This window comes from Candoia aspera, chromosome 4 (genome assembly GCF_035149785.1).
Source record: "Candoia aspera isolate rCanAsp1 chromosome 4, rCanAsp1.hap2, whole genome shotgun sequence".
NCBI lineage: Eukaryota > Metazoa > Chordata > Lepidosauria > Squamata > Boidae > Candoia > Candoia aspera.
This window is the reverse complement of record NC_086156.1, coordinates 26,356,612-26,374,751: the sequence shown is the minus strand read 5'-3', so window position 1 is coordinate 26,374,751 and position 18,140 is coordinate 26,356,612. Positions and strand designations below refer to the sequence as shown.

Below are 18,140 nucleotides of genomic sequence, written 5' to 3'. Positions count from 1 at the left end.
CAGACAAATAAATACTGGATACTATCTTTTGCATATGCTAAAGATTAGGGGTCACCGAACACAGAGTAATGTTAAGGATATGTTAAGTTATTTGTAATTGTAACAACTGATGTAAAACAGCCACATTTTAATGGAGGCAGTTTATAAATTAGTGAACCATATTTAATCTTACTGTACTCAGTTTATCAACTATTAGATTAATGGACTAATCAGTGTGTATATATAGCCCAGAAAGATGCTTTTGCAGAATACACTGGTAAATCAGGACAACCTGACCCAGGCGTCAAGCAAACGTAACCCCTGAAATAACAATTATTTTTCATCATTTATATAGGGCTTAACATTTTTAAGGGCTGAACAGAGATTAAAATCAGGAGAATCCTTGCCCATAATCATATACTCTACTAAATGTAATACAAAAATAAAAAGTTTGGTGAAGGAAAGATAATAACATGTATCTCAGCTATCTGTTCTAAAATTATATAATGCTCTTGTAATGATTGACAGTTACAGGGAAGAGAGGCTTTAAATGACAGCTGGCCTCCTTTTTAAATATTTATTTTAGATTACTGAAAAGAAAATATAAATCAACTATTTATAATCTAGCATGAAAACACAGACATGTATAGAAGTTAATGAAAAACCCAAGACTGATTGCTTCCCTATCTCCCAAAAAATACTGGTGGATATCAAGTAGCTCAGTAGTCAAGCAATGCAGTTCAAAACAAGAAACGGAGTCTAAGTATAAGGGGAACCTCAGCACGTATTAATACACTTACTAATGCAAATGCAGAAACTGGAAACAACTATTCCAAAACTACCATTTCACTTTCACTGACACTAAGCCACTGCTCAAATAAACAGCAATTTGACTTTCTTGTTATTTTCACAGTTACTGTCATTCAAGAAAAACTAAGACTATTCTGTTCCTGTCTTAGGAACAGAGGTTTGGGTGGTGCTTTTTAAAAACATTTTTAAAGGTAGGACTCCATTATTTATATATTTTCCTGTAGCTTCTTGACACCAAAATACCATCTTTTGTTTCACTGCCAAATCCAACAGGTCTTCTAGCCATTCTTTTAGTGAGGCAGATTGGACCTGCCATTGGGACAGGGTGACAAATGAAAATCTGTCATTTTCCTACTAAACTTCCAAAGCACGTCCTGGAATATTCAGGGGTCACCAATTGGTGATGATGGGCTGAAAAGTGCATTCCTGCTGTAATCAGATGTTATGCTTAGGCACCAAACAAACTTGAAACGTCATTTAAAATTGGATTTATCTCATTCTTTATGCATAGCTAATGAAACTGGTAAGTTTGAGAACATGTTAGTGAAGTTTGTAAAAATGCATCTGGTCTCCTTGCTGAGCTAAAGTAGTGGATGCACAGTCCCACACGTGCTAAGGAAGACTAGCAGAAAACAGTACAGAGAAAAATGGGGAATCAGGCCATAACTGAGTCAATAAAGTAGACTCTGCACCCTACCTTTGTCTCTGTAACAGTCAAATGGAATGGCTGTTAACGGGCAACCATTTTGGGAGAAGAAGTCCTGAATGGCAGATGAAGTCCTGTCGTGGCAAATCCATTTAAAGCGTTGCAGTGTCAGAGGGCAGTAGCTCTGCCTGAATGGCTTCTGATCAGATAGCATTTAACAATCTAGCTGAGGTCAGGCAGTTTGGCATTACGATGGTGTTGCAGTGAAATTGCTATAAATCGACTCCGTCTAAGAGCTGATGTAGAACAAAATGCAGTATTATCCTTCATTTGTTCTAGAATGAAATGTCCATGCATTCCCAGAAATCTTTCGGGTAGACTATAAAAACAGTTTCACAGCACTGTAATTGTTTTAAATAATTAATTTTCTTTCCTTTTTCTTTAAAAATATATTAACACATCCAAACCATCAATCAAATGTGCAGCATAGTAGTTTGATAACTATGCTATTAACCTGTTTTGAAAGATAAATGGAGGACTTGACAATTATTTTGGCTCAAACATTTTTTCAGGGGGAATATATTTTGTGATGCTAAGGAATCACAAATAATGTTGTGTTTCAATCAGTGGAATTAATTTATTCCAGTCCTTTGAGTTAGTCACAGTGTTAGTAAATGAGCAACTAAAATATTTATCATGCATTGTACTGGAGTAGCATAATGGTTTAATAAAATGGTACAACATAAGCCAACATAATTATTGCATCCATGCCTATGGGAGATCAAGCTATCCTTGCCTATTGGTGAAGGAATGGACTAAAACATTGAAGCAGTAATAATTACTGCATTGATATTAATTGTGTCCATGCTTTAAAAAACCCATGAAAATATCTCTCTCTTTGGAAGCACATGGCCGTTATGTTTATAGATGGCTTAGAGATGGCTTAGATATTTTGTAACTTATATTTTTCATATGAACTACCAATTCTATAAATATTGAAGATATGATATGAAGGTTCTGACTGACACAGGATTAAACTACATGTTAATTAAATATAGAACATACAGCTACATGGGTATTTTTAAATTAACAGTCAATGTGGAAAACACAACCTAAATCATTACATTACATTAGTATGAGGATGCTAAACCTTTTACACATCTCCTCACAGATCAGGAAGCCCCAATATACTGATGAAACCCAGTTATATCTTTTGAACTCAAGTTGGTCAAGTGAGACTGTCAAGGTCCTGTCCCAGTGCCAGAGGCTACGCAGGCTTGGATGGGGAGGAACCAACTCTGACTTAATCCTACCAAGAATGAATGGCTGTGGGTATTAGGGTCCCATAGTCTGGGAGATTTTCTATCTTTAATCTTGGATAGGGTAGCACACCCCCATTCAAGAAAGGTGTGCAACCTAGGGGTCTTATTGGACTCAGAGCTCCTGCTCAGTGTGCCAGTTGCATCCCCTCCTGGACCAGGAGGCTCTTCAGACAGTCACTCATGCCCTAGTTACATCATGGCTTGACTACTGCAATGTACTTTACATGGGGTTGCCCTTGAAGACCACTCAGAAGTATGCTTCTGGGTGCAATTCAAGTTGCTGATTGTCATAAATCCCTATATGGCAGAGGCCAGGTTATTTGAGGGACTGCCCATCTCCATGGTTTCAGCCCAGCTGGTAGGAACAAACAGAGTCAGCGCACTCCTGATCCCTTTGATTAAACAGTGCTATCTGTCAGGATCCAGGAAGCATGGCTTCTTTGTCATGGCACTTGTCCTCTGACATTAGATCCCTCATGAGATCTGTGTGATGACATTCTGGAAAGCCTTGAAGACTTGGCTGTTGTCCCAGGCCTTGGATTAGGGTGGATGGAGTCCCTTGTTGGATGTATTTCTGTACAGTATATGCCTTTGTTCTGAGTGGCCAAATTCCATCTTGTTTAAATACTTCGAACTTGTTTTCTGCTATATTGGGAGCTGCCCAGAGTTACTTTGCAACTAAATTGAATTAAATAAATAAATGCCTCCATTTGCATTGAGGGGACTTTAATGGAAGCTTTTTGCCCACAGCACTTGTGGCAAAATTGTAAAATTCAAGGTTTTGCTGAATTTTGAGCAAACATCTTGGCAATAGATCTTCTATTTGCTCATAGTCCTTTTAGCAACTTCTGGAGAGCCACAGGCCCCTGAGCCTTGGCCCAAGGAGATCACATCTCCAGCATGTACTTTGAATAAAACAAAACACTGATATAGTCATATTTTTATTTTTATTTTATTTGGGATTTGTATGGCTGCTCAACTCACTCATGGTGACTCTGGGCAGCTTACAAAAATAAAACCCGAAGTACAAAACCCACCAAACTTGCCACGTAGAAAAGCTAAGTGCACTCTGCATCATAGGTTCGCAGATATGCTATATGGGAAGCAAAGAAAATGGGAAAAGGAATACAAATCAGGGATCAAAACAATCACACTGCAAAGTTACCATCATGATGAAAAGCACACCAACCCATATCTGATTTAATTTATTTTATTTGGTTTGTTTTTTCAGGACATCAAGAGAGTTCATATTGTCTCATTTTGACAATTTTAAAAATGTCAGCAAGAACTCCTGATCTGTTAGCGTGTGGTGCCAGTAAACTCAGTAAGAACTCACGAAAAAAATAATACTATGTTCCCATCTCCTCTAATTTTAGAAATGCAAAGAACGCCTGAAAGAATGATTAATGTATAAATATTCTGTAAGTGAAATTAGTTATCTGTTGCTGGGCACAAAGGACTTTTATGGAATATATTGATGCACTATCTGGGAAAACATTGTGTTTTTCAAATTATAAAATATGATTCTCTGAGATGAAATACTCCCACATATGACAGAAGAATGACCTTGGAAAGGACACACTGTCCATAACAAAGAATGCCACTGAATGTGTAAAAGCACTGATATACATATACATCATGAATTTACAGCCTCAGCATCATTGGATAAGTCCTTATACAACTGCGTTTTAGCATGGGCCATCTTTTAGCTGAAACTCTGGCCCTGTGTTGCCATTCAGAATCCCTATATGCTGAACATGTAAAGTGGCTATGATTATGAGCAGACTAACCCCATCTCTAAGCAACAACTTGTCACAATCTGGTTGTCATAGGACTAGCATCAGAGTGAAGGAGCCTTAGGATTTCCTTCGAAGTGATGGAACCCTGTTTAATCAAGGTTCCTATGTTCAAAGAAGAGGCCTTACACCCATCCAAAGAACACATTCAGACTGCATCTTATCATACATCAGTTAGGGGGCACGGAGGAACATGTATCAGCATCTAAGAAGCATGGCTAGCCTAATTTTTTACAACGTATTCCTAAATTGTATATTTATTTATTTATTTATTTATTTAAATTGTCATACCCAGGAGTACAGAGTGTCTCAACAAAGGATCCTGATTTTACTAGATCTAGAATTCAATACACTGAACTTCATTACAAATTTAATAGACAGAAGGACTAGTTGAGCTGAATATGAACTGAATGTAATCAGTTAAGAATGTTGCACCATCCAGAAAGGGCACAACATCATGTACTAGTATGTGAAAGTAATCTGCACAAACACTGATTTAATAAGTAATAGAGACAATCAGCTTTGTTGTTAGACAACAGTCAAAATTAACATTGCCTTCTGTATTACGAAATTTCAGCTATCTTAACTCATCAAATGGTTCTCCAAATTCCAGAACTTGGGCATAGCTATTTCCATAATACTGAGTGACAGATTCAATGTCTTAAAGACTTCTTTCCATCACCATGAGCCTTAGCCCACCTGCTGCTTCCATGCTAGAATGCCAGTCTGTATTTAGAATTCCAGATGGGCAATTTAAGAATGAAGACAAAATGTGCAATTAATGTAATGCATAGATTGGCCCAAAGCGGGAGAAGCTAAAAGGAGCTGGGATAGCTAAGCCAATCTTATGTCAACCTCTAGGTCAGTGTTTCTCAATTTTGGCAGTTTGAAGATGTGTGGACTTCAACTCCTAGAATTTCCCAGCCAGCCATGCTGGCTTGTGAATTCGGGGAGTTGAAATCCACACATCTTCAAGTTGCCAAGGTTGAGAAACACTGCTCTAGGCTATCTCATTTTGGATTAGCCCACTACACTATGAAAATTATTGCCAGGCAGAGAATGGAAATACGGAGTTCTACAACTTATTTATTTATTTATATTTCAAATATTGTCACCGCCCATCTGAAAAGAGCCAGTTGAGTCAAGTGGTTAAGGCAATGGGCTAGAAACCAGGAGACTGAGAGTTCTAGTCCCGCCTTAGGCATGAAAGCCGGCTGGGTGACCTTGGGCCAGTCACTCTCTCTCAGCCCAACCCACCTCACAGAGTTGTTGTTGTGGGGAAAATAGGAGGAGAAAGGAGTATTAGGTATGTTCACCGCCTTGAGTTATTTATAAAAATAACAAAGGCGGAATAGAAAATAAATAATAAATTTAAAAATTTAAAAATCTTACTCAAAGAGAGACTCTATCATCCTCCTTGGACAGCATTAATTGGCTAAAATAATCTTATATTAAAATTAAACAAATATATGTATAAAAAATAATCAAGGCAGTGTTCTTTCCTTTAACAGTGTACTTTTACCATTGGAATATGAGCAGAGGAAAAAATCCAGATTTCTGCATGACATTTCTATGAATAACTATATTCCCCTGATATTTCCATTGGAAATGGCTATTATATTGAAGAAAAAGTGAGTGACAAGACTCATGGGAAATCTCACCTCCTACTTGATAACAGTTTGTGGTTGCTGAGCAACCAGTTAGAGAAATGTTAAATGTTCAAAACGAGCACACATCTGCAGAACGTTGAAGATTGACTTGGTGTCAAAGGCCTCACCTATCCCTTTTGAGGAGGCAGTGCTATGCTTGCTTTTCCTTTACATTGCCATGATGTATTTTATTTTATTTATTTATTTATTAATCAGATTTGTATAGTATGCTCAGACTGCCTTGGCTTGTTACAAAAATATTTACCAGGTCTACAGGTTTCCTTGCTACTTCACTTTTGATGTTGAAAATATATAAAGATGTGCTAAGCATTTCAAGGTCAAAATGCATCAGCCCCAAAACATCCTCAAAACAACGAAACCTGGAACAGGATGACTCAGGGTTAAGACTTTGACCTCAAAATATTTTGCAAAGCTTTAAAAATATGTACATGCTTACCATTTTCCAGCATTCGTATTAACCTGAACTATTCTGAGGAACAGTAAATCTAAAATTAACTTGTGTGAAATTAGCATTTTATTCCTTTGCTGAGTTACAGTGGTGATAGTTGTGGTGCAAGCATCACACCCAGGTATTGCTGGACAATTTAGCCAAAGATTGGGCTTGAAGATTTCAGAATCACTCAATTCAGAACTCAGCTGATTCCAAGCTAAGCCCAAGAAATTTAGCACACCCTGACCCCAGCCAGCACCAGCCTTCCACAGTGCTATTACCAACCTGTTTGCTTTCTGACTTAAATTTATCCATCAGGAATGATAGTGACATGACAGCTGCTTCTATGACCATCATTTTATATATAAGAATATAAGAATAATCCAAGAGCAAGGGTGTTGGAGATACGGGAACTATATAATATCTAGGAATCCAGGCACCCAGCTCACACACACATACACACACACACACACACACTGTACATATGTCAACTCAAGGTGGCAAACATACCTTATATTCCTGCCTCCTATCTTCTCCACAACAACAATCCTGTGGGTGGGGTGGGCTGGGCTGAGAGAGAGTGACTGGCCCAAAGTCCCCCAGCTGGCTTTGATGCCTAAGGTAGGACTAGAACTCACAGTCTCCTGGTTTCTAGGCCAGTGTCTACACCAAACTGACACTTGTTAATTAATTAGAATATTAATCCATTCCAGAATATTTCAGGAGTGTGTTTAGCAGTTTCAAAGCACAAGGATCTGGAGTGATTTACACTTTTATTTTACTGTTAATTCAAAAGTCCCAGGAAAAGACTTTCTAGGAGTGTTGCACTGTCACAGAAAAGGATTATAGATGGTGAGAGGATTTCATTTAATGTATTGTTTCAGTTCTGAGGCCACCCAAATCCACAACTCTGGTCAGCTTACAGTTAAAAGAGAATTTAAAAGAAACAACATATATCAAAGAAAGAGAATATAACTAATTGTAACACTGGCCCATAATACAAAAAGATAAAATATACCCCAAACCAAAGGGGCTCAACCACCATCCTAATAGTTGCTAAACAAGGCCGTCACCAAAGAAGCACTACCTGTTCTGTAACCTGTTTCAATAAAGGATGGTTCTAGTCTTCCTGCAGAGTTGGTTTCCTGATCTGGTCTACCTTGTACAGCTAACAGCGGAGACAGAAAATAGGAAAGGCATTATAGGGAAGGCAATGAGGTCTGATATCTGGAAGAGCTGAGAGTTTAAAAGGAACAAATATGGATCAAATCACTGTTTGTTCCAGATTCGTTTGTTTTAGGTAAGCAGATTCATAATGAAGCCTGAATATATTTTGTGCCCTGAATATGTTTTTCTGACTGGCAACAGTTATCCCAGGATGTAGCTAAAAAGTTTGGGCAGCCTAAGAATTCTTTATGATTATTGAGACATTTCAAAGTTCCACTGATTTCCTTGATTAGGTACATTATTTAATTACAATAGAACTATATTTTTATTATTATTTCTCCTTTCCAAGCTTCCTTGTAAGTTATTTCAAAAGTACACCCCCTCCATTAAACCCTGTATCTGAAAGATGTAACTGCCCTTATACAAAATTGTAAATGCTTCTGTGATCAATGAATTTTCCCTTTAATATAGTAAATATGGAGCTTATTAAATGAATTCAACAATAGATCAGGAGCCACAGGGAGGTTAATGGAAAATAGGGACCTCATCCTGTTCTGCCATTCCTTTTAAGCTTCTTTCTGAAGCAGGGATTCTGCAGGAGCAAAACCTGAAGGTATCAAAGTAATGGGGAGCAGGATACTGAGATAAGCAAGATACAACCTGTTTTTTTGTTGTTGTTTATACGTTCAGTCGCTTCTGACTCTTTGTGACTTCATGGACCAGCCCACGCCAGAGCTTCCTGTTGGTGGTCAACACCCCCAGCTCCCCCAGGGACGGGTCCGTCACCTTTAGAATATAATCCATCCATCTTGCCCTTGGTCGGTCCCTCTTCCTTTTGCCCTCCACTCTCCCTAGCATCAGCATCTTCTCCAGGGTGTCCTGTCTTCTCATTATGTGGCCAAAGTATTTCAGTTTTGCCTTTAATATCATTCCCTCAAGTGAGCAGTCTGGCTTTGTTTCCTGGAGGATGGTCTGGTTTGATCTTCTTGCAGTCCAAGGCACTCTCAGAATTTTCTTCCAATACCACAGTTCAAAAGCATCTATCTTCCTTCTCTCAGCCTTCCTTATGGTCCAGCTCCCACAGCCATATGTTACTACGGGGAACACCATTGCTTTAACTATGCGGACCTTCGTTGTCAGTGTGATGTCTCTGCTCTTAACTATTTTATCGAGATTTGTCATTGCTCTTCTCCCAAGGATTAAATGTCTTCTGATTTCCTGACTGCAGTCAGCATCTGTGGTAACCTTCACACCTAGAAATAAAAAGTCTTTCACTGCCTCTATGTTTTCTCCCTCTATTTGCCAGTTATCAATCAAGCTGGTTGCCATAATCTTGGTTTTTTTGAGGTTTAGCTGCAAGCCAGCTTTTGCACTTTCTTCTTTCACCTTGATCATAAGGCTCCTCAGTTCCTCTTCGCTTTCAGCCATCAAAGTGGTATCATCTGCATATCTGAGATCGTTAATGTTTCTTCCAGAGATTTTACAGCCTTGGATTCCTCAAGCCCAACATGACACATGATGTGTTCTGCATACAAGTTGAATAGGTAGGGTGAGAGTATACAGCCCTGCCGTACTCCTTTCCCAATCTTAAACCAGTCCATTGTTCCATGGTCTGTTCTTACCGTTGCTACTTGGTCGTTATACAGATTCCTCAGGAGGCAGACAAGATGACTCGGTATCCCCATACCACTAAGAACTTGCCGCAATTTGTTATGGTCCACACAGTCAAAGGCTTTAGAATAGTCAATAAAACAGAAATAGATGTTTTTCTGAAACTCCCTGGCTTTTTCCATTATCCAGCAGATATTGGCAATTTGGTCCCTAGTTCCTCTGCCTTTTCTAAACCCAGCCTGTGCATCTGGCAATTCTTGCTCCATGAATTGCTGAAGTCTACCTTGCAGGATCTTGAGCATTACCTTACTGGCATGTGAAATGAGTGCCACTGTTCGACAGTTTGAACATTCTTTAGTGTTTCCCTTTTTTGGTATGGGGATATAAGTTGATTTTTTCCAATCGGATGGCCATTCTTGTGTTTTCCAAATTTGCTGGCATATAGCATGCATTACCTTGACAGCATCATCTTGCAAGATTTTGAACAATTCAGCTGGGATACCATCATCTCCTGCTGCATTGTTATTAGCAATGCTTCTTAAGGCCCATTCAACCTCACTCTTCAAGATGTCTGGCTCTAACTCCCTGACCACACCGTCAAAGCTATCCCCGATATTGTTATCCTTCCTATACGGGTCTTCTGTATATTCTTGCCACCTTTTCTTGATCTCTTCTTCTTCTGTTAGGTCCTTACCATCTTTGTTTTTGATCATACCCATTTTTGCCTGGAATTTACCTCTGATGTTTCTAATTTTCTGGAAGAGGTCTCTTGTCCTTCCTATTCTATTGTCTTCTTCCACTTCCACACATTGCTTGTTTAAAAATAATTCCTTATCTCTTCTGGCTAGCCTCTGGAATTTTGCATTTAATTGGGCATATCTCCCCCTATCACTGTTGCCTTTTGCTTTCCTTCTTTCTTGGGCTACTTCTAGTGTCTCAGCAGACAGCCATTTTGCCTTCTTGGTTTTCTCTTTCTCTGGGATGTATTTTGTTGCCGCCTCCTGAACAATGTTACTAACTTCTGTCCATAGTTCTTCCGGGACCCTATCTACTAAGTCCAGTCCCTTAAATCGATTCTTCACCTCCACTGCATATTCCTTAGGAATATTAGTGAGCTCAAATCTAGCTGATCTGTGGGTCTTCCCTAATCTCTTTAGTCTGATCCTGAATTGTGCAATAAGAAGTTCGTGATCTGAACTACAGTCAGCTCCAGGTCTTGTTTTTACCGACTGTATAGATGTCCACCACCCTTGGCTGCAAAGGATGTAGTCAGTCAGATTTCGGTGTTGTCCATCTGGTGAAGTCCATGTATAAAGCTGTCTCTTAGGTTGTTGAATGAGAGTGTTTGTTATGCAGAGTGAGTTGTCTTGGCAAAATTCTATCAGCCTATGTCCTGCTTCATTTTGTTCTCCCAGGCCATGCTTACCTGTAATTCCAAGTGTCATCTGACTGCCCACCTTAGCATTCCAGTCTCCTGTGATGAGAACATCTCATTTAGGCGTATTGTCCGGTAGGTGCTGCAGATCCTCATAGAACTGATCAGCTTCTTCAGCATCTGTGGTTGGGGCATATATCTGGATCACTGTGATGTTAGATGGCTTGTCCTGAATTCAAATTGAGATCATTCCATTGTTTTTTGGATTGTATCTGTCATGAGTAAGGATGGCGAGCAGGGGGCTCCCATCCAGACTGTCAAGCGCATGCGTAGCACTGATGAATTGTTCAGCCATTCAAAGAGACACAGATCGGGACCGCCTTAACCCTTGGGGGTTATATGTCTGGGTTTTTCCCACGCTTCTTCAGTTTGTTAGGATTCCTGTTAAGTACTAGCAATAAATATTAGAGACCAGTTCATTGTCTCAGTGTGTTTCCTGGTTGTTAGGACAGTATCCAAGCACTGCTTTAGCCACTTTACTATTAATTATGAAGGCTACAACCTGTTTAGAACCTTAAAAGAAAACAACAGCAAGCCCCCTTTGCATTGGGGCTGGAAACAAATAGGAGGCCAACGCATTTGTCCAAATCAAAGATGCATAAGAATATTGGTCCAGGTCTGTCAATAAGTGGACTGTCACATTATTCATTATTTAATGCAGGGTTCCTCAACCTTGGCAATTCTAAGCTGTGCGGACTTGCCAAGGTTGAAGAACCCTGATTTAACGTATACCAGTGTCTCCTTTTTGGGGTGCAGTGGGGGAAATGCATTTCTTCACTGGTGATACATCAATGACTACACTGTGTTCTTGCATGTTTGATCATTGACTCTTCAGCCTGAAAGAATTTTAAAAAACCTCTTCTTTTAAAAAACTGTTTAAATCATATTGAACTTTGCTTTGCCTTCCAGTAACCTACCTATGGACTGAGATCAATGAAGTTGTGGTGTGGATGCCATTAATAGTTGTCTTGATAATGTCTTGTGCTTGGGTTAGTTTCTGTTTCTGTTTTGTAAAATAAGGGCTTAATGCAAGGATTAATGTACCAATTTGCTCCTTAATTTTCCACCATCACCCCAAAAGGACCAGCATTTCAGCCCTACCTATTAAGGCCACAAAACCTGCAGTCATCAGTGAGTTAAAATGAAAGCAGTGCCCTCAGACACAAAAAGGCTGTCCATCATATCCTAGAAGAACCACAGGCAACTCAATGTAGTTTGTACGATCAAATTCTGAACTAAATGTACAAACTGGTTCTTTCCGTTGTACATTCCAGTAATTTGTTTCTGATACCCCAGATAATGTAGTGTTCTTGCCTTGTATGTGTAAACTGAGGAAAAAGGGTATTTGGATCCTGCCCATCCACTTGGTAAGGAACAATGAAATCCCTCTAAAAATAACAAACATCTAAAATTGTCTCAAGTAAGAAGGATTTTTTTAGCTAACCAAGTTAAAAGAAAATTGAAAACTGAACAAATTACTTAGACTAATTTTCAGATTTGTACTTTTTGACATTTTATTGGAAACCAATGTTTTACTCAACTATTTTAATCACTGTCATTTCTATTTTAATCTTGCAATGATGTTATTTTCACACCAAATCATTCTTTTTAACTAGAAAGTGGAAAAAATTTTTTTGAGAAAGGTCAAAATAATATGTTAGGGGTAGATTGGGAAGACATGATTTTCTTTTTAAGCTGGGGAAAAAAACGTATTTCCATTTACAACTGTTGAGAAGTTTTTAATAGATGTTAGATGATACAGGGTTCAGACCAGGCAAATGAGTTTTCATTTCTTTTTTCCATGATCTGTATAATGTCTTAGCAAGGAACACATCAATTGAATGTCAAGAAAGATCCCAGGGCATTAGGCATACAGGAAAATATTGCTGCTATTCCCCATGATAGCATCCCTCCAAACAGTGAATACACTCACAAAACAACAATCCCCTGAAATTTGTGAGCAGTCTTCATGCTTCTGGACGTGGAATGAGATGCAAAATGATGCCACTGAAGGCACTAATTATTTACTTCACCCATAAACCTGGCTTGTATATATCAGAACCATGCTTGTGTCTGAGAGCCAAAATATGCATTTTGCTTGTCATATAGTGAGATTTAGCTGTCTTTTCTTAATCAGTATCAATAATTAATTACAAGAAGACAGGGGATTCTTATTCTCAATACAGTATGTAGCAAAGGAGTATTTACCTTCTTGATCCTCATTCATATTTTAAGCAAAAATTGTTTGCTATGCCTGGCTTGGGTTTTTGTTTTTGTTCTAAAGATCCCTTTAGTATCAGTGGGAACCTTTCCTAAAGCTACAAGCCATGTTCAGCCAGTGTGGGAGATGTTTTCAGTTGGAATGCAAGTAAGGAATGAAGAGTTAAATCTTGGGCAAACTATGTTCAAAGTAAGAATTGTTCTTTTCTCTGCCTATTTGTAATTAATTTATTATAGTTCACCATGACAGGTACGTTGGTCTGTGTCATGACCCCGTTGCAAGGCACACAAGAGCCTCACAACGTGGATCATGATCATCAGGAAAGAGAGGAAGGATACAATCAAATCAATGCTCAACTAATCACCCAAGCAACCACACCCATGAACTGATCTACAGCTTAATAGAAGGGCATCACAAGGTAATTCAGATAAGCATCGATGACACAGAAGGACTCACGCCTTGTGCCCCGGAGGACGCACCTGCACCAATAGGACAAAGACGGCAGCCGGGAAAACGCCCAAACAACCATCACAAATCCCATCAACATCTAAATCTCCCATCCGGTCAGGGGAATGGGGACAATGGAGGGTGGAGGAGCACGGGGTCCGGCAAGGGGGTATAAACAGGACACCATGCCACCACGCCTCCATTCCCGTTTTTCGTTCTGTCAAGCATTCCGTTCCAATAAACCGGAAATCCTTAATCCCTATTAAGTGAGTCCGTGACTTATTCGGAGCAAGGCTGACCCTGACAGTCTGACTCTCTCAGTGAGCCTTCATGGCCGAGGATATACTTATTCAAGATCTTCCGGGTCTTAGCCAACACCATAACCACACCAGCTCTCATCAAATCCTAACAGACATCCCCCATCTAAAATTATGTCCAGCATTATTAATATACACCCAGACCAATTTCTTTTTACTTCCAGTTGCCACTGACAAAACTTGACTCTATTTGAATTTTTTTAAAGTGGCAGTATGTTAAAAGTATCCAGAGAACTACTACTTTTAAACAAAGAGACTTTTATTAGGTTCTGGTGCATATTAAACAATAGGAAGGTCCACCTATTCAGATCAACTTCTCTTCTCAAACTGTAGGATGCAGAATTTCTTCACTTTTCTTAGTTGAGAAGCAGCTGAACTGTATATGCATATATTCTTCTCTCACTGAACAATCATCTCCCCAGCAGTCTGGAGCCTGCTTGACTTGCTATATATAGATAAATTACATCTAAAGGGAAGACTTCACAAGGGAACTTTTTTCAGAACAGGAAGCAAGAACAGCATGGGAGGCTGAAGAAGGATTGAAAAGATGCATCACAGGAAAAGTAACAATACTGTCTGCTACTTTAGCAGCTGAGAATAAAATAGGAAAACAGAAGTTTCTTTTGCAGGAGAAAAATACTGGGGAAAAGGAAGGCAGATTTTGGTACAGTATTATTTAAAAGAAAATTCAAAGGCAGAATTCTCTATGATCTTCAAGACACCCGAATCAAACAATAATTTATGTTAAATGCATACAGCTGCATTCTAATTCAAAAAAATGCAAAATGACTATTAAAATTTGAACTTGCACTGAAATGCAATTCAAATTTCTTCCCTCTCTGATGTACTGACTATCCACAAAATTCATTCTTAGTACAAAGCCATTTTAATCCTTCTTCCTGCATGTGATAAATTTAACACAGCCAAAAATTTCCAAAATATTTAACTATTCTACACACTTAGTGTAGGCCATACTTAATACAAAGATGACTGTAGCTACTTCTGATCATTCATCATGCATATTCTTACAGGATCAAAGAAAATTGTATAAAATTATACCATCTTCCTTTATTCTTTAGAGTGAAACCATTTTGCAAAGTGCAAAAAAAGATACACCATAAAATGAAATTCAAAGAAATGTGTTAATGTTTGTAGTCTCCATCATCTGAAATATTGAACTGTCTCTTGGGTTTGGTGGCCTCTTGCATTAGTTCATGCAGCTGTCCAACTTGCTCGTCTCGAAGGGCACCAAACTTCTCCTCTGAGAGATCTGCTCCAAAGTGAGGCCGATTGGTGGAGTTCTGTGCATGTTGATTAACTTGCTGCCACAGCATCATTGCGTAGTTCTAAGAAAAGGGGGAAAAATGAATGAATAAAGCTGATGACATAAAAATTGGGGGGCATACTTTTTCAATGGCTGGGGACTGCGGGGATGAGGGGATGACCTCATCACATGGGTAAGTTTTTTTTTTAAAGTATTTCAGTATTTAAAATGTTTTTAGGAGTGTAAAATCAACCCAAAGGATTTTACACTTTGATTTCTTTTTGTTTAAAATCATAAGATAATTATGCCTCCATACCTTAAAGAAGAATAATTTCTAAAGCATCCCTAAACTTTTCATTTAACCAACATGCCCAAGAACATCAGGTCAACAACAGAATATAGGCCTCTGAGTGCCAACCAATACCAGGGAAAAAGATCCTGTATCAGAAAGACCAGTGTTTGAGCCTTTCTTGTAACCTGGCCCAGACATTCAGATCCAATTTTTTAAGCTAGTGCTGGAAATGTGAGGTCTTATATCATCCTAGTTTGTAACCACTGTAACCAGTCAAGATCCCTGTTATATTTAGGAGAAGCCCCCAGCCTTCAAATTCAATATTTTTTGATGGTCATTGTGCTAACAACAGTTACAAATCTGTTTCTCTCTTTGTGGACCAGGGCTGGTAGAAGTCCTGGTATTATTTGTTATTCTACCCTTTTTATCTTAAGGTCAAAATCTATTACTTTAATCCTGTAATATGTAACAGGAACTTCTGAAGCAATTATTTTCACATTCAGTAGTTTGACTGGCAAATTTCAGCCTAATTTGGTTGGAGAGTTAATCAAATTTGGAGATCATCCACACTCAGGAACACTGGCAGCTTCACCGTCTCATTTGCTAGCCTATGTTTGCTTTCACTTCTCCATCAACTTCAGCTCCATAGGAACTTCCACACAATTGCCAATTTAATTGACTCTCAAAATATTAAGTGAAAAAGTTAAGAAAATCAGTTTATAGAATTAAGAAAGCTAATAAAAACTGACAGTATTTCACATTTCAGTTTGAACTCTTGGATGCTGTCCTCTGCAGCAATGAATCACTGGGATATTTCAGGCTGCGTTTGTGAGTGAAATGTGTGTGTTAAACATCACTTCTCTTCTCCGTGCTTTTCAGAGATTTTATTTCTACTGAATTTAAGTAAAAAATGACTGTGCTCACTTATTATTTGGTTTATCAAACCATCACAAATAAGGATAGGCAAATCCTTTAAAAGAAATTATTTAAAAGGCATGGGAGTGCAGGCAAGAACATCTCTTTTAGGATTATTAAAGTAGCAGTGTCTTTTTTCAAGCTCTTGAAGCTGTTTCAGAAACTGCTTTCAGCTGTTTCCATGCACAGGTGAATATACAGCCTTCATGGGGGGCAGGGGAGAAAGTATGACGTGAAGAGGCTGTACATGCACCATACATGCAGAATCAGCTGAAGCAGTTCCGATGCACCCACATGAGAAAGAGAGACAGTTGCTTTACTCAAAAAGAGGTGCTTATACTGTATGTACTTCCCTGTGTTCAAAATCACCTTTCAAAGGAACTGAACAGTGCTTGTTATTACTGATCCACTGCTTCTAACCAGGTAGAGGAGGACCATAGTGTTAAAGCTGCATGCAGTAGACTGATCCCTCAAGTGTTTCTTCTCTTTGGGTTACAAGCAAGCAGCGATTCAGGCAGATTGTGAGGCAACAACCTGAGAATACTGATCCTCGCAAGATACCGACTCCTTAAAAATAGTGGAATCAGAGACTGGGCCATTCACTATAGAAGGAAATCTACTTCATATCTTCTCTGTTATCTCCAAAACAATTTATTTATAAAAGCAAGATTTGGTATGTTACTATCAGCATTTCTACAAGACAGATATAGGCATTCTATATAAAGAGCATCTCTGCTTTTGTGGATCAGGAGTAAATGAAAATATAATCCATGTGTTTTTATACTGTATTTTTACAGAAATTGTTCTTTACAAATTACTCTAATTTTTGTTGACCTTCCCAGACCATTCAGATTTTTGTTGTACATTTATCAGGTAAGGATGAGCATGTTATCACAATGTGGCAAAATTTTGTATAATAGCATCTAACATCAGAGAGGAGATAACAGCTACTCAAGGTGTGATGTACTGTACAGTGCATGTTTGTGGAATATCTCTTAATTTTTTTTATCAGAGTGTAAAGAGTGTAGAAACCAGTGGTAAGGAGTTTTATTTTGTTAATATGATTAATATTACAATCAAAGGCCAACCGGTTAATATGGTTGGCCTTTAGTGTAATGCAGATTCTGTTCTGTACTGATCTACTGCTCTTGAGAACCATCAATCCATGCCATATGTAAACTATGCAGATGATAAAGTACAGTTCATATGGTTACTTACAAAGATTAATGTTGATGTAGAATCAAAAGGGGTAAACTACTGCATACCATCTCTGCTTCAATCACACTGTACTAAAAATGTATGAAAGCAATCCGAGAGCACTTATGTCCCCCTCAGCAATTGCCTACTTCAGACTTGAAGAAATGTAGGTCTAGTAAGAACCAATGAAAATGATAAATGGGTCTCATCAATCCAGCTCTTCAACAGAAGCAGTTTAAGGCAGGGATCAGTCTTGGTGGGGAGCACTGCTGTAGCAAAGAAATCCCATCATACCAGATGCCGGTCCTTGCTGATTTAAATGAACTAAGGTAATAGCAAGACAGGCCCTATCAATGAAACATGATCTTTGCATTTCATGTCATTATCCTGATTCTTGTCTACTGAAAATGCTATGTACAAGGCTGAAGCCACCTGGAAAGCCGAAGTTAAGCTACTTTGCTTCTTTTCTATAAAATTTCCCCATTCCAATTCCTATTGTTGAATGTGTGTCTGTACAATGCAGATGTTCTAATTTTGCTTTATTTTGTTGGAAAAACACATTGGATTTTTTCTGTTTGGCAGTTTACATGATCAAATCCCTTTTGGCCTGGCACTAGCATA

The 18,140-nt window shown here is 38.6% G+C and overlaps 1 protein-coding gene across 2 annotated transcripts in view; it reads right to left on the bottom strand.

Moving 5' to 3' along the window:
- Positions 1-14,894: 14,894 nt before the first annotated feature.
- Positions 14,895-18,140, bottom strand: part of SDHAF3 (succinate dehydrogenase complex assembly factor 3) — a 33,961-nt gene continuing 30,715 nt past the window's right edge. For both annotated transcript variants that reach the window (XM_063303669.1, XM_063303668.1), the window contains exon 3: positions 14,895-15,197. In XM_063303669.1, the coding sequence (XP_063159739.1) occupies positions 14,994-15,197 (204 nt within the window). In that variant the 3' untranslated portion in view covers positions 14,895-14,993. The remainder of the gene's footprint in view (positions 15,198-18,140) is intronic.